The sequence below is a fragment of the Salmo salar genome, chromosome 08 (assembly GCF_965601325.2).
Source record: "Salmo salar chromosome 08, fSalSal1, whole genome shotgun sequence".
In the NCBI taxonomy this organism is placed as follows: Eukaryota; Metazoa; Chordata; class Actinopteri; order Salmoniformes; family Salmonidae; genus Salmo; species Salmo salar.
Genome location: NC_138298.1, coordinates 20212600 through 20238544, shown reverse-complemented (window position 1 = coordinate 20238544; position 25945 = coordinate 20212600). Strand labels below are relative to the sequence as shown.

Sequence of the window (25945 nt, the reverse complement as noted above, 5' to 3'; positions counted from 1 at the left end):
GCAATAACGTGAATAGGGCCGCTAAAGCGACGCGGCGAGGAGCCTCGCTCCAGACCCATAAAGACGATTGCTTCGGTGGGCCATGATGCAGAGTCAAGGGATTGCGAGTCCCATTTTGATCTATGTAGCACCAAATGAGTACAGGGTGAAGGTGAATCCAAAAAGTCTTATCTGGATCGACCGCCGCAGGCACCTTACTTAATACATGGCTGGGCCTGACCGGCAAGAAGTTGGTAAATGTGTTTACCAGGAGATGGATTTGAGAAATAATCCACTGCAGAGATTGGAGTCTTGGGAGGAGCGTGAGGGAGTTAAGGGAGTCAACTGGCAGTGCACTGATCTCTAAGGCCTGGTGTGGGCTTTTCTCAACATCTCTTCATTGGCATAAAGGTGCAAACTTTTCTTGTGCTTTCTCTGCAAATAACTTGTTTGAAAGTATGATGAATGACGCAGAGTAGTGCTAAGCAGTTAGCACGCAAGGGCAGATACAGTATACAAACAGCACGCTGGCGAAGATGAACAAAATAGCCTAAAACCGATGCATTCTCATATCCCTTTTATCCAACACTCTTGGAAATGGGGATGTTTTTGAAATGTGATCAAAGACATGACAGCGAGGTTGCAATCTGCACCTGGCTTGCAGCAAACATCGTAGGCCGCACCTACCAAGAGTGTCACGTCGCCCTGCTTCACATACACAACCTTACAAACAAACAAAAAGGCCGTATGAGCACTCAATTACAACATATTGTTTTATACTACATAATTGGCTGATTAACTGCTAAATCCGCAACAGCTTACATGTACCCGTTAAGCTATACAAAAATACTTTGAAGAAAAGCAAAGAACGGATTTATAAACGGACAAAATAGCAAAGTGTTTCCTTTCGTGGCTTTTGAGATCTAGCTATTAGCTCATCCGCTTTGCACTTGATATCAGAGTCTCTTGGGAAAGTTGTAGCCTATACTGAGCGAAAGTCCAAGCAGCAAATGGTCCTGGCTGATGGCAGGGGACAGGACACATAGCTGTAATGGGCAGGTCCAGATCATCTTACCCAAAATGGCATGGCAGCAGGATGAGCCAGGAAACTAACACCAAGTCTCAAATACACTGCTGTGTAAGTCTTATTCCCAATAACCATCTCTACTGCAACAGCTGGATGCCTGTTCCGGCTTGGGAAACGAGGTTTGCGTAACCCATGTTAGCACATTTTAATTGGAAACTCAAGCAAAGTCCCTATGCTATTTATATCAGGAGATTGACAGAGTTGAAGGACGATACAAAAGATCCTGGAGATATCCTCAGACAAGGACCGTATTTAAGCTTGTGTGCCTACATTTCAGGAGACACATTACTGCTAAGCTATTACAGAGGAAGCAAATGTTACATAACCTTATTGCTGAGCGATTAATCGCTCAGCATTTAGGTTTTCTTTTTTTGGGGGGGGGGGGTTATTAAACAACTAATTGACCGATGTCAGTTCAATTACTTGAATTCCATTCAGGAATTTTGTGAGCCCAACGCGCCGTTTCTTTAGAGAGAAATCTAATCATTCACGACAGAAATGCTGGCCTGAAGGGGAATTGTAGTTTGCATAAAGCAAATACTCAACCTAGTTCAGTGCAGAAACCTGGTAATTAACTACAATGACCATAATCAAATCACATTTTATTTGAATACATACGACCTTACCGTAAAACGCTTACTTAAGCTCTTAAACAACAATGCAGTTCAAGAAATAGAGTTAAGAAAATCCATTGCACCTGTTCTTTCCAGCTTGGACAGAGATACTTTTACCCATGCTACATTAGGTTAGATACACACGGAACGCATGAGAGCGGAATGTACACAACAAAGAGAGGGATAGAGACCGTTCGTGAAAGTACTTTGAAGAACCAGAAAAATGATTTTGTCAGGCTAGCCTAGCTAAATAGGATGACTAAAGACCGTACAGTATGGGGAGCACCGAGATCACGTTAAATGGTCTGGCTGGCTGCTATTCCCTGAGCAGAGATGAGATAATGACTTTAAGGAATGAAAAAAAAATCAAGTCATAATATAAAAAAACGTACACAATTTAAATATTTGATTATTTCATAGTCATTTCCTATTTCTCTATTGACCTGACTGAAAATATCCCATTGTCTCTATGTTTTTGCAATTGAATGTTCATAATGATTGACTTTGGAATTTCCATAAAAAGAAATATAAAATATTTTTACTGTCAATATTTCAATGCATTTAATGTATAATCGAAACTGAAATCCATGATTATTTTCTTATAATCAAACTACCTCAAAAATCACTAATTGCTCCGTACTATGGAACATATGTATTCAGTTAACTGAAGTTAACGAACGTATTTTTGTTAAAATAACTCAACTTTTCGGCAATTATCTCAGCAGCAACACTGTCGCATTAGAAATGACAGAAATGTCTTGTGAAAGCTCCTTGGACTCTGAGGAATGAGCTCTCTTGAAAGCAGAAGCTCCGGGGACTTAAGTTCTAACGTCCCATAGAGACCAGAGAAATACCAGCAATTCCATTCACTGGAGCCAGCTGCTGCCTCCACAGTAGAGTCTGATGGAGTCTGCGTGGCACACCAGCAAGAGCAGCCCCACAACTGGGCATGGCATGGGGGACCTAGCTACTGTTTGGTTTGGTCTACTGAGCCAAAGTCCTTCCGGAAGGCAGCCAGTGGCAAAGTTAGACTGTTTTTCAGCTCGGGGCCTGGAACTCTCTCCTCGCAGTTGGTACCATTTTAACACAGCGACAAAGACGCAAAAACAAAAGAAACTTGTTCTTGAACACGACCCACTAAAGAACAAAAGGGGAAGCCTATAAGGACCCATTTTGTCTCTTCGTACAAAGTTAATCTTACTGGGGGAGTGTGTGCAAATTGCTGATAGAACGCCTGTATTCTGCAGTCTTTTAGTTAGTGGGAGAGAGTGAAAGAGGTAGAGAGGGAAGGCAAAGATCCCCCTGATGTGGAGGAGTGGTTGGCATGCCGAGGGCGCTGCACTGCTTTTGGAGGGGGAAACTGCACTCTCGCAACGGGAAGCCAGGGATTAAGCTCGACTGGCAACAGTGGCGTAATCCTACATTTACTTTTTTAATAAATAAACCAATTACTATCCGGAGATTGCCAGAGAAGGGGCCTTAAGTAACTTTTTTCTTCCCGTGTTCGGTTCCCTGTGCCAGGGGTATCTCGTTTCATGCTCCCCTGGAGGCCTTGGTCTGGTTGGTACCTAAAGGTGTATTTCAACCTTCAGCTCAAACGATTAAATCCTAATTAGAGTCAAGGCTGAATTTCCCTAGCAGCTGTAGAAAACAGGGCATAGAACATTCCTTACCAAAGGAGAGGGAGGTAAGGAATGAAGGGAGGGATGAACTAGAAAGAGGGAAGTAGCAAGAGAATGAGGGAAACACAGAAGGTACCCAGCGGGACACCTTATTTACAGTTATAACACCCTCAACACCATTTTACAGCCCACAACACATCTGAAACATTACACGGTACAAATAAACACTTGTCGGATGGAGGTCAAGACATTCTGCATTCATGAAATTCTTGGGCAGAATCACCTCACAAACATAGCCTTTTAAAGGGCCAGGGTACCGGGTCCAAAACAACCACTGAGGATAACAGGTTAAAGGGCTATAGTCATCATATGACTGGACAGCTGCTCATCCTGCTTCGTGATGTGTGTGTTGACTGGACAGCTGCTCATCCTGCTTCGTGATGTGTGTGTTGACTGGACGGCTGCTCATCCTGCTTCGTGATGTGTGTGTTGACTGGACGGCTGCTCATCCTGCTTCGTGATGTGTGTGTTGACTGGACGGCTGCTCATCCTGCTTCGTGATGTGTGTGTTGACTGGACGGCTGCTCATCCTGCTTCGTGATGTGTGTGTTGACTGGACGGCTGCTCATCCTGCTTCGTGATGTGTGTGTTGACTGGACGGCTGCTCATCCTGCTTCGTGATGTGTGTGTTGACTGGACGGCTGCTCATCCTGCTTCGTGATGTGTGTGTTGACTGGACAGCTGCTCATCCTGCTTCGTGATGTGTGTGTTGACTGGACAGCTGCTCATCCTGCTTCGTGATGTGTGTGTTGACTGGTCAGCTGCCCATCCTGCTTCGTGATGTGTGTGTTGACTGGTCGGCTGCTCATCCTGCTTCGTGATGTGTGTGTTGACTGGACGGCTGCTCATCCTGCTTCGTGATGTGTGTGTTGACTGGACGGCTGCTCATCCTGCTTCGTGATGTGTGTGTTGACTGGACGGTTGCTCATCCTGCTTCGTGATGTGTGTGTTGACTGGACGGCTGCTCATCCTGCTTCGTGATGTGTGTGTTGACTGGACGGCTGCTCATCCTGCTTCGTGATGTGTGTGTTGACTGGACGGCTGCTCATCCTGCTTCGTGATGTGTGTGTTGACTGGACGGCTGCTCATCCTGCTTCGTGATGTGTGTGTTGACTGGACGGCTGCTCATCCTGCTTCGTGATGTGTGTGTTGACTGGACGGCTGCTCATCCTGCTTCGTGATGTGTGTGTTGACTGGACGGCTGCTCATCCTGCTTCGTGATGTGTGTGTTGACTGGACGGCTGCTCATCCTGCTTCGTGATGTGTGTGTTGACTGGACGGCTGCTCATCCTGCTTCGTGATGTGTGTGTTGACTGGACAGCTGCTCATCCTGCTTCGTGATGTGTGTGTTGACTGGACAGCTGCTCATCCTGCTTCGTGATGTGTGTGTTGACTGGACAGCTGCTCATCCTGCTTCGTGATGTGTGTGTTGACTGGACAGCTGCCCATCCTGCTTCGTGATGTGTGTGTTGACTGGACAGCTGCTCATCCTGCTTCGTGATGTGTGTGTTGACTGGACAGCTGCTCATCCTGCTTCGTGATGTGTGTGTTGACTGGACAGCTGCTCATCCTGCTTCGTGATGTGTGTGTTGACTGGACAGCTGCTCATCCTGCTTCGTGATGTGTGTGTTGACTGGACAGCTGCTCATCCTGCTTCGTGATGTGTGTGTTGACTGGACAGCTGCTCATCCTGCTTCGTGATGTGTGTGTTGACTGGACAGCTGCTCATCCTGCTTCGTGATGTGTGTGTTGACTGGACAGCTGCTCATCCTGCTTCGTGATGTGTGTGTTGACTGGACAGCTGCTCATCCTGCTTCGTGATGTGTGTGTTGACTGGACAGCTGCTCATCCTGCTTCGTGATGTGTGTGTTGACTGGACGGTTGCTCATCCTGCTTCGTGATGTGTGTGTTGACTGGACAGCTGCTCATCCTGCTTCGTGATGTGTGTGTTGACTGGACAGCTGCTCATCCTGCTTCGTGATGTGTGTGTTGACTGGACAGCTGCTCATCCTGCTTCGTGATGTGTGTGTTGACTGGACAGCTGCTCATCCTGCTTCGTGATGTGTGTGTTGACTGGACGGTTGCTCATCCTGCTTCGTGATGTGTGTGTTGACTGGACGGTTGCTCATCCTGCTTCGTGATGTGTGTGTTGACTGAACCTAGTTTGGTCTCCCTTTTTGTTAGCCATGTAACAGAGGAATGTAACAATCTGTTTTACCTTGCAGAAAATGATTATGGTGATTATTATGAGTGCCACTTGAATCCCATTGGACAGTGAGCGATACACTTACAAAGAGAAACATCTCTTTAATTCTGACTCTGTGGCCAGGAAAGACAGAGCATAGTGGATATTATCCTGCCTAGCCACCACCTTAGATCCTTTCGGCTCCGCTTTTGAACCTACAGCTAGTGCATAAACAGAGCTAATGAAGTACAAATTACCATTCTGATCCCTTTGTCTCTGAGCTGTTTTAACCAGTGGCTGACTTTGATCTCAGACAGCAGAGAGAGAGAGAGCGAGAGGGGGGCAGGGAGAGGGAGAGGGGGGGGAGAGTGAGCGAGAGGGGGGGAGAGCGAGCGAGCGAGCGAGCAAGCGAGAGGGGGGAGAGCGAGCGAGAGAGCGAGGGGGGGAGAGCGAGCGAGCGAGAGAGCGAGGGGGGGAGAGCGAGCGAGCGAGAGAGAGCCAGAGGGGGGGAGAGCGAGCGAGCGAGAGAGAGCCAGAGGGGGGGAGAGCGAGCGAGAGGGGGGGAGAGCGAGCGAGGGGGGGGGAGAGCGAGCGAGAGGGGGGGAGAGCGAGCGAGAGGGGGGAGAGCGAGCGAGCGAGAGGGCTGCAGGCTCCTCAGTCACTGTTTTAGCGGTGTCCTCTCCTCTCTCCATCCTTCACTCTGTCCCTCAACTCCCTCTGTGAAAGCTGCAGAAGTGGAGGTGTAAAGAGGACAATTTTATTCTCTCAATCTTTCATGTCCTCTCCCATCCTTCCCTCAGCAACCCCTATAAAAAGAGCCCTTCGTCTAAGATCCAAGGCATTTTTACTATGATGTAGCCAACACCCAAACATTGAGGTGCCAGTCTAATTTGACAAGAAAATACCAATGCTGTTAGCTATAGTCAATTCAATTCCCCGAGTGATGAAGTTTTTTTAAGGGTTCACATCAGTACAATGTCACAAAAGTGCAAATTTCCCATCAAGGGCTGCCAACATTTCCCACGTCACAGACAGGGGTACAAAAGCTGTGGTAGGTCTGATTCCTTACAGGGGAACAACTATAAAAGAGGTAGTGTGGGCCGCAATTCAATTTGGCAGGATATCAGCTCAACATGGCAGTCAAAGCCTTGGTCAGCCTTTCACAAGTGTGCACCTTCTCCACTTGTTGCCGCAGTGCGCCACAACACACACACACACACACACACACACACACACACACACACACACACACACACACACAATATATATATATATATATATAATATATAGAGAAATAAAAAGCAAGTACGTGCAAGGATGCTGGACTGGTACGAGCATGGCGTAAGCGGTGCATAAAGAGACCGGGTTCCCAAAATGGAAGCCGGTTTAGCGGCAGGATATGCTTGCCTAAACACGGCAAAAGTCATTTTCCTACGCCCATTTTTCCCCCGAAACATTACAACGGCCTAATTTAGGTTGCTAAGCATAAGGAGTAAAGCCGCAGGCCAGTTGTCGAGGTGTAACGTTCCATCGCGTGCCGTATCATTGAACTGTCCTGGCCGTCACTTACTAAACCCCCCTCCTATCTAGCAGCACCTCTCCCATTAATCGGATGACATCACCGAAACACGTCAGCAGTAAAAGACTACTGAAGGGAGAGGACATCCAGAGCCTTTGCCTTTTATGCACTTGTCCCTATAAAACGTTCAACTTTATGTTCTTGAAACATCGACAACTGATATTTCCTTGGACTACAGAAGCTGCCAGGTGTTTATCCCTGCGATCAATACGTTTGGTCGTCGTCTCCTAAACATAATCTATAAATAGAGAGATACCATGCAGCCTTTTTAAGGTCACACGTAGGAGTCCTGAACGGCGCTTTGGGCGAGGCTGCCCGAGCACATGACCGCGTCAACAAGTGCATTGTTGCGCCCAGCAGTCTACCCAGGACACACGGTAGCATAAACCCGGATTTTAGAGAGACACTGAATTTTTAAACACAAATAAATTGGTTGGAAGCTATTTTTGCTGAAGTGGGCACATGATTAAGGATTGGGTAGCGTGTAGCATTGTTAGCATTACACAACATGGTACAATGTAATTGTGACAAAACCCTTGGTAAAAGTCCTCGGGGAATAGGGTATTCTACCAAACCGACAAGCTATTGCGCTCATTCACGTGTTGGCAATATAGTTTTCATATTATGAAACGCTTTGACAAGAATAAAACCTGTCACTGCTTTTACAGTCAAGGACAAGCGCCAAGAAATACTATCGCTGTTATCTTTCCATCTTGATTCAATGAAACAAGACTAGACATAACAGTACATGGTAACAAATGACTGTTTGTTGACTGAAGTGGGAAGAGATGTAGTAGGTGGGGCGGGTTATTCCTAACCAGATACCGTGTTTATATCCACGTTGAGAAGGCTTGTGCGTCAAGAGGTCAGAACTATTTTTGAGACAGCCTCCACTGTGCTTCCCTTTGACAAAATACAACCCAGGGAAGAAAGACTCTTGTTGAACATTTCAAAAACAAAAGAAAAAGTCCCCAGAGCAGAAACAAAAAGACAAAAAACAAACAACTGTCAGATGGAGACAAACTGTCACCTTGATTAACTACAAACACAACAAACTGAAAAACTGACAAGGTGCAATTCAACAGAAGAGAGGAAACGGGGAAGAGACCTTGACGCTAAAACAGAATCACAGTTGCACTAGTTCTCAGACAGTTTTGCTTTTGTCAGTCCCGTCTCACAGATGAGCCAGCAGGGTGCGGAGTGACCCCTTGACATTTTATGTGGGTGACAGGCGAGATTCCTCGCTCATGACTGTAAGCATCTGGCCAACCCCAACCCCCCTTTAACACACCTTGGGCCCAAGCCTGGCAGCACTCACCCGTCTGCGACAGAAGGGCAGCCCCTGAGTGATGATGTTGATGCTGAAGATCCGGAGCACTTTCTGCGGGGGCAGCGGGGGCTCCTTAGCCACCTTGACCACCACCTTTGGGTCTGCCACTATGTCCAGGGCCTGGCTTTCTGGTGTTGCCAGGGGGGCCTTTTCTTTCCCAGAGGCCTTGGGCATCTTCTTTCGGGATCCGGAAGATGCGAAAAGAGGTATGGGGCAATGCCTCAGCATTGCAAGAACACGGGCTAGTAGGTCATATCCCAGAGGGGGAATCAGGGGCGGGGCGGCTCAGGGAGCAGGTTGTCGTACAAACTGGCCGGGGGGAATTCCACTCTTCTCTCCGGAGCTCTTGAAAACACTAATACAACCCTCACGGTGCGCTGTTGATGCTGGTCTGTCCACTCCGAGCTCGCTCCCCAGCTCATCGGCCCTCTTTAAAATATCCCAGGGCGTGATGTCACCGCTGCAGTCCCTGCCAGGCAGAGCAGCTGTCTGCCATGCCTCAGGATAGGCCACTCCCCCTCGGAACGACGAGTCACTGTGGAATCCGGCTCCCTGACCCCCTGGGGAGGAATGAGTTCCACCGGTCGTCCAAAACTGCAGTTATAAGGAAGTTCAATGGGGTGACATGTGCAATCCCCCTAGACCAGCCCCCCCCACCCTCCTGTCTGCTCCTCCCTGATTTACCACTGTAATCAGCTGCTTTCATATGGTCTCAACGCAGTGGATCCCAAACTGTGTTTTTTAGGAACTCAGTTGGGCTTTCAACTTACTCTTGAAAGCTGCGATCGTAGAACGCACAAGGTGACATTTCTAAATGGGGTAGTGCATCAGTAGTTCCTCTTGTCATGTCAGTCACTGCATACCTTAGAGAGCTATTTACAATTTGTCAGAAATGTCCAGATAGTCCGTGTCAGGTAACTTTTTTTGGGGGGGGGGGGGGGGGCATAATGTTACAGTATCGCAGTGGGACATGACACCTGTCATAAACAGTGCCAGTTCATGCCATCTCATGTCAAGCAGATCAAGAATGTTAGCACATAGCATATTTAGGCTAAGTGGTATGTACATCGAACAGCAGGTCAAGTGATTGTTCCTCACACTCAGAATGACTTAGGCCCATGTTTATGAATGCCTGATGCCGTCGACCACATCAAATCTAAAGTAAGGATTAACAGAAACTCGAACTCTTCAGTGCTGCCGGCCAGGGAGTTACGGTATCATAGTAACCTTGACTATGATGATGAAGCGGATGAAGGATATTTAGGGCTGCCGTTCACACAGCAAATCAAATTTATTTATAAAGCCCTTCTTACATCAGCTGATATCTCAAAGTGCTGTACAGAATCCCAGCCTAAAACCCCAAACAACGCAGGTGTAGAAGCACGGTGGCTCGGGAAAACTCCCTAGAAAGGCCAGAACCTAGGAAGAAACCTAGAGCAGACAGATGTTGGAATGTGTGACATGGTCACTTCATCAAGGCTTTATTTGTCCTGGAGTCAGGATGGATAGGCTTTAGGCCTACAGTAGATGCTCTGACCAAGGCATAACTGCGGAAACGTTACCCTGTCCGGCAGAAAATAAAAAAGGTGAAATGGGGGGGGGGGGGACGTCTTTTTGTCACATTTTTTAAATAAACTTTTTGGAGTGCCGCCGTTTCCCAACGTTTCTTGAACTTGGGATTTCATTTGAAGGTCTAAATCTCCCTTAGAAGAGCAGGAGAAGTTCTCCAACTTTTTTAATTGCCTCCACTTCTTCTTCTTCTGGGACGATGTTGTCCACAGAATGTGCTGCTGCATGCCGGCTAGGACATTTCTCAATATAGTGTGTCAACCTATAGGGAATAGACCCCATTACCATACCCACATAGGTCACACATCTCAGCACGTGGACCTTCCTCAAATTCTAATCAAAAGGCTGTAGAAAGAAGGCTGTAGAAATAAATAATTGCTATGGGAAAATTCAACTACAGAAGAAGAAACAGGTCTGGATCAGTGGGGATTACAGAGTCTTCACAACTCGGCAGAACTGACTGACAACAAAGAATGCTGACTGCCCCCCTACGCTGCCCTTCCCTTATCAATAAAGATGTCATGAAAAACAAAGCCCTAGTCCTCTTGAACCGAGAGGCCTCTTCATTTTGTGTTGCTTCTGGATGTTGGCAGGCAACTGAATAATTCAGAAATACAAAAGAACTCCCCGGTGTATGACTGTGTGATTCTAGTCTGAATGCGGAGCTAGCAGCATTAGTACCTTGTCCCACTGAGGTTTAGTGTAAACAGTCAAGAGTGCAGACACGTGGATACAAGCAAGGCAGGCCCATTAGTGATAAAGGTGACCACAGCAAAACTGCTCGTTTCCAAACACATCCTGAATAGGCTACAGCAAATGTATCTCCCATGTCTATATTCCGGCTACGTGAGCTTTTTGGCTAATCTCCAACTACCAAACTATGTGCCATGGGCCCACTGCTGAGGCTTATGTCTGTTAACATGATAGGCCCAAGGTAAATGGTAGGAATGTCAGCCATGAGGGATTTAACCTTGGGTCCTGGGGAATTCAAGCCCAAAGCCTTCGGTTTGAGGGAATCTCTTATCCTGAATGCCATACAGTTTTATATAGCCTCCAGAGGGATGATGACTTCCAAGACTTGAGGAGATTTAGAGGTCAAGGTTTAAGGTAGAACGGGGGATGGGGGATCAACTGAGCGGTACTATAAAAAGGTTAATGGTTGTGGTTACAGTTAAAGTGGACGCCAATATGCTAACTCCAATGTGCTACATTAGCCTATAGGATCAACCTATGGTCTGATCTTCTTAATGAGAATATGCTAGGTTTACCTGCATGGTGGTAACTCATCCTCAGTAAACAAAGCAATTGACTTGCTCAAGCAATGAGCACACACACACACACCACCCAGTGATTTCACGCACGAGCACACACTCTCACACACACAGCAGAGCTATTCCAGAACACACTTCACTCCTGTAGTCTATACCGCGACCGTGCAACCGTTTCCCTTCGGGGTCCCTAAGGTTGCATTCTGTGAGGAGAAGGCTCCGAAACGCTGATGTGTCAAAGGTCAAGCCTTTTTGGACCTCGAGTTACTCAGCACACTTACAAATGTTTCTGACCATGACAGCCAATGCTGCTAGGACTAGGACCTATATTACTGAAACTGAAACTCCAAGAACAAGTCGAAATATGGCTAAAAACTGAGGCAACATATTGGAGGATGTTAGCCTATGACTTAAAGATGGAACCCGCAGTAGGGGGAAACGGTGCCACTGGCCGCCCCACCTCCGTTGTCGTTTTTGTCGCCGAGCTGAGAAGCGTGGCGCAGCACGGTCAATTGCAGTACATATTGTGTCCTTCTATAGCACATGCAAGGATGTTACTGTATGCAGTAACTTTGTTTTAAGCATGCTTGCAAATCCGTTAAAATATGAAACAAATACGGTATATCAGATTATTCAGAAACAGGAAACTGTTTACGTGTAACCGTAGCAACACATTCCCTTATTCACACATCTGTAAGGCTCTGACAGCCAAATCAGACAAGGCATAACAAACAAGGCTCTTCTGGCCTGGGCTTGTATGGTGACTGGGCATGATGGATCGCTGGGAAGGCTTAGCTCACACCGGACCACACACAGACCGTTTCCTCTCTGTTTACATTATAACACACTTGCAGTCACACCTCCCTTGCAACAGTGAGTGATTAGCCGTACCAATCTATACAACACATGCTAGAACACAAAGTTGATGAATGAGTAATCACACACACAAGCACTTCGCTACACTCACAATAACATCTGCTTACCATGTGGATGCGACCAATAAAATTAGACTTGATTTGATTTTGAATGAGTAGTCCCTTGAACAGCGACAGCCTGCCACTGTGTACAAGTGTGGGTTGAGGTTCCTTCCTGTTTACATTAGCATCTCCGTGGGCATAAACACCAGCCGACGATTACGGTCGCAGAAGCTATTACCCTATAACAATAGCATTGAAGATACAGGCAAACGTTAAAATGACTTTCACATGGATCGGATGCCGTAAAGAGAAAGGGAGATACCTAGTCATTTGGTACAACTGAATGCATTCAACACAGTATTTGAAAAAGAGTTTGTCCTAGAGAAAATAACAGCCACATAGAATTAAGAAAAACACTTCTGGTTGGTGTTTGATTAGTTCCTAAGAAAAACAGCTGTCATTTAAATTAGACACTGTTGGGACATAGGGCTGTGTTCAGCTCTGCAGAGGCACAGGTCCATTTCCATATCCTAATTGCTAGACACTGTATTGCTTCAAAATCTGAAAACGTCCATGGAGGTAAGTCAAAAAGCCAACAGCTATTTAGCCGAATGAAGACGAGTGGCAGTGCTTCCTGTTGCACTACTGGCCTGGGAGCAGCAACATGTCAATTCCGTCAAGAGCGGTTTAAACCTGCCTCCAGTCTATCCAATAGGAATCCAGACCTTCTCACCCACATTCAGTACACACACACACACACACACACACACACACACATACTAAAAGCGCAACAGAAAGCTCATTTGAGAGAAGAATAACTAGCTGAAGAACATAAAAATTGCAAGCAGCTATTAATCTTTAATGTCTAGGGCTGCTTGTGTGAGAAATAGTCCTTAAAAACACATTTCTCCAAGGACAAACAAATGACAAATTGGCTTGGTCCGGGCACACATAGGCGTGTGTGTGTGTGTGTGTGTGTGTGTGTGTGTGTGTGTGTGTGTGTGTGTGTGTGTGTGTGTGTGTGTGTGTGTGTGTGTGTGTGTATATATGCACACTTATCTCATAATCCTGAAAGGCCATAATGTACAATGGAAAGTTAGGATGTGTTCTAAAAACGCGGTGCCCAACGCCCTATGCTCAACGAGGCGGGCGTCCCCAAAATAAGGGCACTGTGGCTTTGCCACTGGGGCCTAATAATTGCCCCAATGCTCACTCCCGACGCAAAGAGGCCTGGGGACAGACAGTTGTCAGAGAGACATTCCAACCTAATCCCGGGTGGCAAATGTCAAAGCTGTGGCGCTCGTCAGCCAAGCTGGGTGGCGAGCAACAGAGGCTCTGCAGCTACAGGGGTGAGGCAGGCGACAGGGGAAATGCCAAAGACAATTTGCATAGAGATGGAAATGGGTGAGGGAGGAAGGGACAAGAGGACGTGGGTCTGTGGAGGCAGTGTGTTCATTGAGCCAAATGTTTATCCGTGTTACTCAGTGATCCCAACTGTTTGGCTCCACTCTACCTCTCGACATGTCGTGTCTGGAGTGTGCCTACGAGCTGCCACAACTACATAGGGTTGAGAGGTATGGCCCAGAGTAGGAGGTGTGTGTGTGTATTTTCCGCCAATTTAATGAGTACCTTTGCATTCACCGCACAGTGTTTGAGATGAGGTCGTTTAAAAGCTGGGATTGAGTTCACGCTTCCTCTTTAATGAAGAGGTTGTCAGTGAAATAAACAAATCTACTGCAGGCTTAGGCTAGACAGCAGAATTCATCCCAGCGCTCATCAAGTCCTCAGCCGTTGACCCTCATCGTATCCACACAGCCGACCTCTCCCGGTATCTCCATCCCCCTGCATTGTGCACCATTGTGGCTCTGTCTCTCAGAGGCTCTGACGCTACCCCAGAGGAGCAGACAGAGTGGGCCTACACACACACACACACACACGGCTGAATGAGGCTGTCCAGTGACCGTGGGTAGCAGATGGGAAATAGCTGATTTGTGTATGAAGCCTGGGATGCTGCTCTGGCAGCACAGCTGCAGCAGACAGTCAGCCGATGGAACCCCACAGCCAGAGCACTGCCTCCCTCTGGTGGACATTGTTGAAACTGCACCCGGATTCTGAGCAGTTTTCTATGCTGTTTTATTCAGGCTACATTAAAATCCAAGTTTATTTGTGGCATACACAGATTAGCAGATGTTAAAACAGACGTTCAAGCAGGTGCAGTGAAATGCTTCTGTTCTTTTTCTGAGCTGCCAGTGAGCGTGTAATACCACCTCAGAGAGATTTCAGCACAGGAAGCTTAATCCTCAGTCACTCTTTCCCTGAGACGCCCTCTAAAGGGGAGTCTTGTGGGGTTTGGATGAAATAGACTGGCACTAGGGTGGAATCATGAGAGTCGCATAGCAACAGCTACCAGGGTCAGGATTTTTATTAAAACATCCAACCAGTGTGGGAGGGAGGTTGACATGGAGCAGGCTGCCTGTCACCTACAGACCACACAGCCATCAGCAGCCAGGGCCGTTGTCATAGAGACCTGGTGCCATAGCCAATCATCCCTCCCTCCCACACCACAGTAGGGATCCAGATACAGTGGTGTGCATCACACGAGCCAGGTCCAGTGATTCAAGTCTTGTCCGTGACGTGCAAAAATTCAACCGCCGTTATTATTGGACGTTGTAGCTAGCTCACAATGCCCTCTGATGATGGGTTCAATTAACGTGAAGCGGCAGGAGGTTGTCTGCCATCTCCATGTGTCCAGGCCGGCCAGGTTTCCATGAGAACTAGCGTAAGATTGCGTCGGCGAGGGCTGAGGCGCCAGCAGCAGGAGAGTTGGACGGGAGTTCAGCTGCATTTGCCTTGGCGTGGGCGGACGGGTGCACGTGACCTTTTGCGGCTCGTCTCTGACGGGCAGCAGGCGTGTGGGAAAACACCACCTACACTACGACAGGCTGGCTCTCAGAGTTAATTACACATAACAGGTGGGAGCGAGGGAGAGGGAGGACAAAGCGGAACCACCTCCATCGCAGAAGTCAGGCAGACCTGAGTTTAAAGAGCTGTTCAGGGGTACACTTACTTATTTCCTGTACCGCCATATGCATATCCATTTACCCATATGATTGGATGCAAAAATGTACTTCAGCTCACACGCTCGTAGACGTCTGTTTGCAAGCAGGCAGAGTTCTGTGAGTAAGCGTGTGGGCTGAAGTGTCCAAACTTTGCAAGTACAGACAGGCAGAGTGTTCCTGTGGCCTGGGCCAATAAAGCAGTAAGTGTGGCGGCCGGACAGGCCTTCGCGGCGGCAGGACAGGCCGACAGACTAATGTCTCTCCCAAGGTCAAAGAGGAAAGCTATGGCTGAGCTGCGGCAGAGTGCAGCCCTGTCCTGGAGATGGCAGACCAATTCCAACCGGTCTCCACAGAGCATAACATGCAGACCACTGAGTCTCCTGTAATGAGGTGGCCCAAAGAGACACCTGCCAGGAAAGGAGAGCGGGGTGGAAAGAGAGAGAAAAGGGCCCGTTTCGTTCAGACTTCATAAGTCCCCTAGTTTTACAAAAGCACAGTAGCAAAGCACAGATAGATAAGGTAGATAAGAGCATACTGTGGAACTAGTCAATGTCACTACTGCTACACTACCAACACAAAGCTGAGGCTATGGAACCCTGACCTGTTCACCGAACATGCTACCTTGTCCCGGACCTGCCGTTTCCCACTCCCTCTCCAACTCTCTCAAAGTCTGAATGCTCAGCTATGAAAAGCCAACTGACATTTACTCCTGAGGTACCCGATGACATCAACAGTTAAAACAGTGATTTTCATACCCTCCCTACCCTGTGAAAGAGAAGCATTTTTATAGGCCCTTTTGTCTTTATAACCACCCGTCATAGAAATGCTCTGTTTTCACATAATGTAGACACTGGTTTGGTGCTGGAGATAACGAACCTGAGGTTGAAAAGTGGCTAATTAGTTGCTCTTTAAGCGATGTAACGTTCTGAGAGTACCTGAACACCCCTGTGGAGGCTGTGTTGGCCCTGTTACCTGGCAACCTGTTGGGGAGAACTAGGAGAGATAAAAGGGAGGAAGAGATGGAGGGATGGGTGATTGAGAATGACTCGATGCAATGAGTTGTTGTAACTCCGACAAAATGATGCCATCTATCTAGGGCTAGCACTTTTAGCTGGATATCCAGGCCTCTGTAGCCTGAGGCGAAACACACACGACGACCCAGGAGCCATCTTGTTGCTATCAATAGCTTAGGACTGATGGACAAGGCAATCAGCATTGACATTCTCCTCAGGCCTGGCTAGAGCTGGCCTGCTTTTTTAGATCAAACCAACAGGAAAAGCATTAGTATTTAGCCTAACAAGGTTCCAGTTCACCCCAAAAATATAATTTACTGGCAAAAATATAATTTACTGGCAAAAATCCATCCATAAACGAGCATTTGAACACAGAGCTCCATTGCATACAGAATAACAGAGATTAAAATGGAGTGAGCATTTAGCTTCCATGAGGCATAGACTGTTCATTAACTCTCCAGAGAGTAGGCTGAATTATGGGTGAACTCCAAAGACCGACAACCAGTGTACATCACACCAAGTCAATGCTACATTACGCTAGCCGTCGACTAGTAAGCCAAATAATATTGTCTGGATTTAACTAACTTTCAACTCCAAAGTAGAACTGTGTGAAACGTTTTTCATGCTCTTATTTTCAGACTTTCAGCCTAAAGCTACAAACAAGGTTTCTATGGACGGCAGTTGAACAGCCCCCTCCATTTAAAACACTTCAGTGATTTCTCATTAATGAGACACACAAATTAAATTTTCTAAAGTTTGAAGGTTGAGGTAGAAACTTCTAATGAATTAGACCCATTGAGTTTATTAAACACTGAAAATGGGAGCCCAAAAACAAATCCAAGTTTTACCTCTGATCCTCTATTCCTAGCAGGCTTGGATCAACAAGCCGGCATTCCTGAGACAGCTGGGACGGTTCCCTGCTGGGTGTGTGGATGCTTTTGAGTAGGCTACATTACCGTCCGTAGAATCAGTAGAGTAGGCGTGTGGAGGCTATTTTGTTTGAAGGACGCGTGTGCAGAGCTCCAACCAGGCGACGCAGAGCTCCAACCAGGCGACGCAGAGCTCCAACCAGGCGACGCAGAGCTCCAACCAGGCGACGCAGAGCTCCAACCAGGCGACGCAGAGCTCCAACCAGGCGACGCAGAGCTCCAACCAGGCGACGCAGAGCTCCAGCGTGACAGCAAAACAACAACCTTGGCTGCGTAGCCTTGAAGCCAGCAGGGGCCCGGCTCAGGAGAATAGCAGTGCATCCTCTCCAGTAAAAGGGCATAGTTAATTAGGCCGGTATCAAATATTCAAACACCATGTCTGTGATGTGCCTGCTCCGGGCTCGGGACGGCACAGTACAACCAACCGATGGGGCAGTGGGAGGGGGGACAACTCTGCTGGTCTCAGCCCACGCTGGCCTCCCCTCACCTGGGGAGCAGACAGGAATATGACCCAGCACACCTCCAGAGAACCAGGGTGCAGCTATAGAGAAAAGCTATGGGGAGTGATTCACTGTCGGATGTTCCGATTGATTGAAGCCACCAGACTTGATTTATATGATCAGTGCAAGTGGGCTTTATATTTTGAGTCATGGTTAAGAGGCTGGAGGAAGTTTGAGTAGGTTTCTACAGGAAGTCCAAACGGTAGCCTAGCAACACAGTAAACATTGATTGTTTTTTACGCAACGTCTCAATGTTATGAAATGTATAAATTCTCTTCGCAATAACTTTTCATTATCGAGGCTTTTAAGCCACTTAAAACGATCAAACGACTCGAATCCATCCGGACTCTTAATTCTTCTGCTAACGCGAGCGTTGCTTATCAGAACTTGTGAGCCCTTCTTTTTCATCCGCAGCAGAACCAACAAAAATACTTGAGTAATCCATGAGGAAAGAGAAAGAGACAGGTGCCTTTAAGTGTTTGCATAGCAGGTAGCATAGCTACTCACACTGCAGAACAGATGTCAGTCACAGTGTGGTGGAGCAGCGGGGTTACACCAACAGCGTTGCTTCCTCTGCTGCACACAGAGTTCCTCCATTGATTTATAGGGGAAATCTCTCTCCTCTGTCGCACCGGAGACTCACAGAGAGAGACTAGCATAGCAGGGGCCACGGGTGCACAACCAGATTTCTGCCGCGCGGTAAGGCAACACTCAACTGTTGTATCATGTCTCGGGTTGTATCATGGGTGGACATGGCTGCCTGTGTTACTGAATGTACTGTACGACCAGATTTCTGTGCCGAAAGGCAATACTCGCAACCGTTAAGGCCTGTTTGTTGGCATGGCCGTGTTATTGACCATGATCCAGAAAAGTGCCGTAAGGTAATACTGAATTGTTACAGCCCGTTATGCTTTTCTGTTTTGTGTTATTGGCTGTGTTATATTGGCCTTGATCCAAAATGCCTTTAATACCATAGAGCCAGGGTCAATGACTCAATGGTCCAGTCACACAGTAGTGGTGCCATGTCACAAGACATGAACTCCTGCCTCCCATTTGGTCCTGCTCTAGTCCTCATCTGGGTCCCGCAGCACAGACCATGCTATAACGGACATCTGCCCTGCTCTGCCCCATGGACTGACTGGCAGAAGAAAAAAAACCTTGTTTTCATTGAAAAACCCATCTAGCAACAACACTAAGAGTAGACTAACAACCCGAGCTGGCAGTGTTGATCATGTCAGGGTTGTGCTTTAATTCAAAGAGGACAAGTTTGCTTTAAGATTCACCAGAGCAGAGCACCACATCAAGAGACACTTGGGTAGTTGTTTGATGATCAAACTCCAATTCACTTTATTCCCCAAACAGTCATCTGGAATTCCTTCAGTTGAATTTTTAAGAGGTTTCTTTTAACTGTCAAGCTGAATTTTTTAAAAACCAGCAGGTTGGTTATTTACGAGGAAGAAAGGATACACTTCTCTGTTGACAAACTCGGAGGGGTTAGAGTGTTAACTGCTTCTAAAATAAATCCCCTGAACAATAATCAAGCAAGTGAGATAATTTATCTTGTTATAAATATATTTGTCTTTAAAAAACAGCGCTCATTAGTCGGTAATTAAGAACACAGCGTCATGTAAACAAACATTGTTAGACTTAGTAGGTTGATGGAATCCTATGGGCATTCCTTCTTACGCAATCTGTTAGTTACTGAAATGGTTTACCCGCTTCATTTCAATAGGATTCTAATTGTGGGATAATAAGTAAAGTTAAAGTGTGTATCTAGAAAGCTTAGTGGAAAACTAGTCTCCCATTAAGCCTCTCATTAGGTCTAGCAAGTAAATAACAGGCTTCGGGTTCGAGAGGATAATTCGTACAATGTACCTTTAACAAGTCTAAGTAAATCGTTATATTGAGTCTAGACTGAAAATCACAACTTAATTTGATGAAGATTCACACCATGTGAGGTCATACATTTAGTATTAGCATGTGATTCCAGCACCATGCTCTTACAAACTGAGTGACACAGGACCACATATCAGTAGTTAAGGATATAACATTGCTCTCAGACAAGGCCCAAATCCCCGTCATTTGCATTTAGAAAATAAGGAAATATAGGGGGTGGAGATTAGGGTACGTTGTAAGAATTTGTCGGTGAGTGGGTAACCCACCTCTAGTATCCGTTCTATTGGCCGCCGTGCAATCCCTGGAGAATAAACTGGATGAGCGCGGTTGAGACTATCCTACCAACAGGATTTTCAAAACTGTAATATCTTGTTTCACCGAGTCGTGGCTGAACGACAACACAGATAATATACAGTTGGCTGGGTTTTCCGTGCATCGGCAGGACAGAACAGCTACGTCCGATAAGACGAGGGGTGGGGATCTTTGTCTATTTGTCAATAACACCTGGTGCGCAATGTTTAAAATTAAGGTAGGCTCGAGGTATTGCTCGCCTGAGACTGAGTACCTCATGATAAGATGTAGACTACACTAAGAGAGTTCTCACCTATATTTTTTTGTAGCCGTCTATTTCCACCATAAACTGATGCTGGCACTAAGACCGCACTCAACGAGCTGTATAAGGCCATGAGAAAACAAGAAAATGCTCATCCAGAAGCGATCCTAGTGGCCAGGGACTTTAATGCAGGCCAACTTAAATCCGTTTTACCTCCTTTCTTCCAGCATGTCACGTGCAACCTTCACTCCACACACAGATGGGTACAAAGCTCTCCCTCGTTCTCCATTTGGAAAATCTGACCATAATTCTAGCCTCCTGATTCCTGCTTACAAGCAAAAACAACAAAAAGGAAGAAAAAAAAATGACTCGCTCAATAAGGAAGTGTTCAGATGACGCGGATGCTACGCTAAAGGACTGTTTTACTAGCACAGACAGGAATATGTTCCGGGATTCATCCAATGGCATTGAGGAGTATACCACATCAGTCACCGGCTTCGTCAATAAGTGCACCGATGACGTCGTCCACAGTGACCGTACGTACATATCCCAACCAGAAGCCATGGATTACAGGCAACATCCGCACCGAGCTAAAGACTAGAGCTGCCGCTTTCAAGGTGCGGGACACTAATCCGGACCCTTATAAGAAGTCCCGCTATGCCCGAACCATCAAACAGGCAAAGCATCAATACAGGACTAAGATCAAATCGTACTACACCGGCTCTGACACTCATCGGATGTGGCAGGGCTTGCAAACTATTATGGACTACAAAGTGAAACCCAGCAGCCCAGTGACGCGAGCCTGCCAGACAGGCTGAATGCCTTTTATAATCGCTACGAGGCAAGCAACACTGAAGCATGCATGAGAGCACCAGCTGTTCTGGAGGAATGTGTGATCATGCTCTTCGTAGCCAATGTGAGCAATCATTTAAACAGGTCAACATTCACAAAGCCGCGGGGCCAGACGGATTAACAGGACGTGTACTCAGAGCATGTGCGGAGCAACTGGCACGTGTCTTCAGTGACATTTTCAACCTCTCCCTGATCGAGTCCGTAATACCTACATGTTTCAAGCAGACCACCGTAGTCCCTGTGCCCAAGAAAGCAAAAGTAACCTGCCTAAATGACTACCACCCCGTAGCTTTGAAAGGCTGGTCATGGCTCACATCACCACCATCCTGGAAACCGTAGACCTACTCCAATTCGCATACCACCCCCAACAGAACCACAGATGACGCCATCTCAATACTGCCCTTTCCCACCAAAAGGAATACCTATGACACAGCCTATAGGGAGGAGGTCAGAGACCTGGCAGTGTGGTGCAAGGACAACAACCTCTCCTTCAACGTGAGCAAGACAAAGGAGATGATTGTGGACTACAGGAAAAGGAGGGCTGAACATCCCTCGAGTCACATCGATGGAAATGTAGTTGAGCGGGTCGAGAGTTTCAAGTTAATTGGTGTCCACATCAACAACCTATCATGGTCCAAACACACCAAGACAGTCGTGAAGAGGGCACGACAAAACCTTTTCCCCCTCAGGAGACTGAAAAGATTTGGCATGGGTCCTCAGATCCTCAAAAATTTATACAGCTGCACCATTGAGAGCATCCTGACCGGTTGCATCACCACCTGGAATGACAACTGCTCGTTATCTGACCGTAAGGCGCTACATAGGGTAGTGCCTACAGCCCAGTACATCACTGGGGCCAAGCTTCCTGCCATCCAGGACTTATATACTTGGCAGTGTCAGAGGAAGGCCCCAAAAAATTGTCCAAGTTTCCCAAGTCATAGACTGTTCTCTCTGCTACTGCACAGCAAGCGGTACAGGAGGGCCAAGTCTAGGTCCAAAGGATCCTTCACAGCTTCTAACACCAATCCATAAATCTGCTGAACAATTCATCAAATGGCCACCCAGACTATTTGCATGGACACCCCCATCCCTTCGTTTTTACACTGCTGCTACTTGCTGTTTATTATTTATGCATAGTCACTTTACCTCAACTAATTTGTACCCCCACACCGGTACCCCCTGTATATACCCTCATTATTGTCATTTTATTGTGAAACTTTTGGGGGGTTTATTTAGTAAATATTGTTGGTTAAGGGCTTGTAAGTAAGCATTCCACGGTAAGGAAAGGTCTATATGTTGTATTCGACGCATGTGACAAATAAAACGTGATTTGAAACATGGACATGTCCTGTTTTATTTTATTTTAAATTGAACCTTTATTTAACTAGGCAAGTCAGTTAAGAAACTCTTATTTACAATGACAACCCACTGTTCCCCGGTAGGCTAACTGCCTTGTTCGGGGGCAGAATGACAGATTTTTACCTCGTCAACTCGGAATTCGATCCAGCAACCTTTCGGTTACTGGCCCAGCGCTCTAACCACTAGGTTACCTGCCGCCTCTATTCATCAAAGGGGCGCTGTACCTCGTACCTACCCTACTTGCATTAACTCAGTGTCCAGATGCCATCTGGGCTGACCCCTGGCTGTCAGACAGGCATATAAAAAGGCCTCCCTCCCCCAGAAGGGCCTTGGCCTTGACTGCACCTGGGGCATTGTCTGGAGAGGATCCAGGTCCAAAATGGGACTGAACAATGCTAGTGGCATGTGTGGTGAGACACACACACACAGTAGCGGTCTATGTGATGTCTGTACATAGGCCTACACACCTCATCCACATAGAAATGAAGACATTTACAAGCCAGGCAGCAAGGCCGACGCAGCCTGGCCCCCTCCCCAGACCCAGGCTGGCCCCCTCCCTCTCTATGCCAGAACACAGAGGTGTGTCATTGAGATCACCAACAGTGGGTTCCAATTGTTCACATGTTCAAAAGGCCAGTAGCATCCCCCCTCCAATTGTCCCCTAGATTAGGGCAGTTAAAGGTTACACACACACACACACACACACACACACACACACACACACACACACACACACACACACACACACACACACACACACGCAGACAGTTACAAGGCAGCTCAGTCACCACGGAAGCCTAATCTCCTGTTCTGTCTAATCCACCACCCCAGATGGTTTATGGGGGATTTATTGTCAGGGCTAATGGGGAATCCCAGAGGAGGGAAGTGCATATGCATATTCCACATAAACCATCTGTGGTGTTGAGACTATAAAGGTTTAGAAAACAAAATACCAAGGAGGATAGTTTTATGATATCATAAGCTATCTACCACAGGCTGACCGATGCTAGATTATGTTAAGGCTATTGCAATGAACTAACCTTGTCCTTTATATATACACACACATTAGACAAACTGCACGACAGTGGCCCAACGGACAGCAGCCATATCTAAACCCTACACATCCAATACGGCATTGAAGGATCATCACGTTGTAATACTGTTTGAAGGCATGCCTCTTTAATTGCTTGGAATAGAAAGGTATCTGTTGTAGAGAATACAATAGAAGCTGATCAGAGCGCTACAGCAGGTTAGTTACAGGTTTAGTTAGAGGTCATGGTGGAAGAGGTGGGGCGTCAGTGGGGGTGTAGAGATCGTTGAATGGCACAGCATGTGAGTAGTCATGGAGCGGAGGTTGAAATCCCAGAGTTCACTGTACCTTGTGGGAAACATGACCCCAGCTGACTTCCACTGGGAGTGGGAGAGTGCTTTCTGTCTCTGTCTCTGACTCTGTGTGTGTGTGGTGCGGTGGTGTGTGTTGTGTGTTGTGTGTGTGCTGTGTGTGTGTGTGTGTGTGTGTGTGTGTGTGTGTGTGTGTGTGTGTGTGTGTGTGTGTGTGTGTGTGGTGTTCAGCAGCAGAGGAACTTGGCAGGCAGTCAGGTTGAGAGTGATGGAGAGTAAGGGGAGGAAGAGTGAGCGGGTCTAATTCAGGAGCCTCTCCTAACCCAGGCTCTGTAGTTCAGAGAGCCACTAGCCCCCCATCTGTCCCCTTCTCAAGACATGCCAGGCAGAACAGCTTACTGACACATTCCTCCACACAGGCAGCAGCCTACTCAGACTTTAACACAGGGCTGTCTCTACATACCAGCCCCGTGTTGGTTCCAGCACTTCCACACCTCTCACGGTGTTTACTATATCACACATACGTCCATCCCACCGTGATTCAAAACACTCGTATTCCAATAGCAACGCCCATAAAGCCTAAAGATGCACTGCAATCAAGGCTGTTTCTACATTCAGGCCTGATGTTGGTAGCAACACTTGAACCTCTCACAGTTTGTCATCTCTGCTCAATCACATACACCATTGACCACCACACCACGATTGGAAACACTGGCTATAGTAGTATAGCATATGACATAGCACAGCCTATTTAGTCCACACACCGCTAACACGCACATAGGCTTGTTTAAAAGCACTTCTCCCATCCCTTGAATATAGGATATTTGACCCTGTTCAGTTCCTCCTTATTACAAACAGACCGAGTCTCCAGCTGTGAAACTGTATCTCAGACACAGTCCAAAAGGACTGAATAGACTCTGCTGGGGGGGAAGGGGGACTTGATCACCAGAGGCACTAAGAGATATTGCCAGTCTAAAATACCCAGCTGGTTGTCATGAATTCTGAACAAGAGCGCTCGGTCAGAGAACTCCAAAAGCTTATTTTCTATATTAAATATTAAATTTCTCTAGCTGTTTGGCTTCTGGAGATTTCAATTCTGATTGCATATTCTCGATAATGAAAGAGCATTCTTGTTATCCCGCTAAGCCATACTTCAGGAGCTGCATGCCAAGGACACCTCAACAAACAGTGAGCCAGAGAAAGACACTCGTCTTAACACTTTACACACCGCTATAAAAACACTGGTAATATCAACTAGCTTTAGACTCATATCGTAACGCCTGAATATATATTGGAACTAAGAATCTAAGTTTAATCCATGATGAACTCTTTCTTGGTACTAAAAACCAGTGATTCTCAACTGGTGGGAGGTTGAGTGTGTCTGAGCAAAACATAAATACTCCAGTCTGAACTGAAAACGCCTTAAACCAGGTATTAGGTGTGTAGAAATTATAATGAACTTACATTTAATTATTTCATCGTTTAACAATTTTTCTTCAATCATAATATTTTTAATATAGAACTATTAGCAGCGCTATGCTGGTTGATTTTGGGGTCTCAAGCCAGTGAGTCAATTAACGTTCTTCATCAAGAATATGGGCACCATTTAATTACTGACAATGAAAGAGGTGGGAAGGTTGTTCCCTCGTCATATAACTGCTACATTTACTACCAATATAGAATTCAAAATATTATCCAGATTGTATTTTGGTGATTATTTTTCGCGATGCTACTATTGGGTCGCGACTGAGACAACCTAGTGCAATTTGGGTTCCGAGGCAAAACCAGTTGAGAACACTGCTATAAACTGATGTCTATGATTAGATATAGGACTATGCCTGCAGGGGCAGAGCTAACCTAGATTACCAGGACATCGTCCGACATCTACTATGTCCATTACCACAGCCTAGGCTCTTGTACAGTAACTTTTTATCTAACCTTTATTTAACTGATTGCTGGTGTTGCTGGCCATTTGGCGCTAACGTGGTGAGAACCAGAGAGGGACATGACTTTTGACCCCAGAGGTCAATAGGTCATGGCCGGTCGTGGGTCCGTGGGAATTCTGGGTCTTTGCGTTCAGTCTCCTTGCGTCACTCACCCGTGAAGAGATCTCTTTTCTTTCAAAACAATAACTAAGGAGGATGGAGGGAGAGAGCATGTGGTGGGTTGAGCTTAGCCCTAACCAGAGCTTCTGGGCTGGCCACTACAGGGGAATTCAGAGCTTCTGGGCTGG

General features: G+C 46.8%; 1 protein-coding gene across 6 annotated transcripts in view; it reads right to left on the bottom strand.

Annotated features, from left to right (window-relative positions):
* Positions 1-25945, bottom strand: part of LOC106610174 (F-box/WD repeat-containing protein 7) — a 197419-nt gene that overhangs the window by 86140 nt on the left and 85334 nt on the right. For 2 of the 6 annotated variants that reach the window (XM_082978427.1, XM_082978428.1), the window contains exon 1: positions 8445-8877. The exons of 3 other annotated variants lie outside the window; for them this stretch is intronic. In XM_082978427.1, coding sequence (XP_082834553.1) covers positions 8445-8684 — 240 coding nt within the window. In that variant the 5' untranslated portion in view covers positions 8685-8877. Of the gene's footprint in view, positions 1-8417; positions 8878-25945 lie in introns of those variants that run through there. One more of the 6 variants, XM_082978426.1, reaches the window with a different exon arrangement.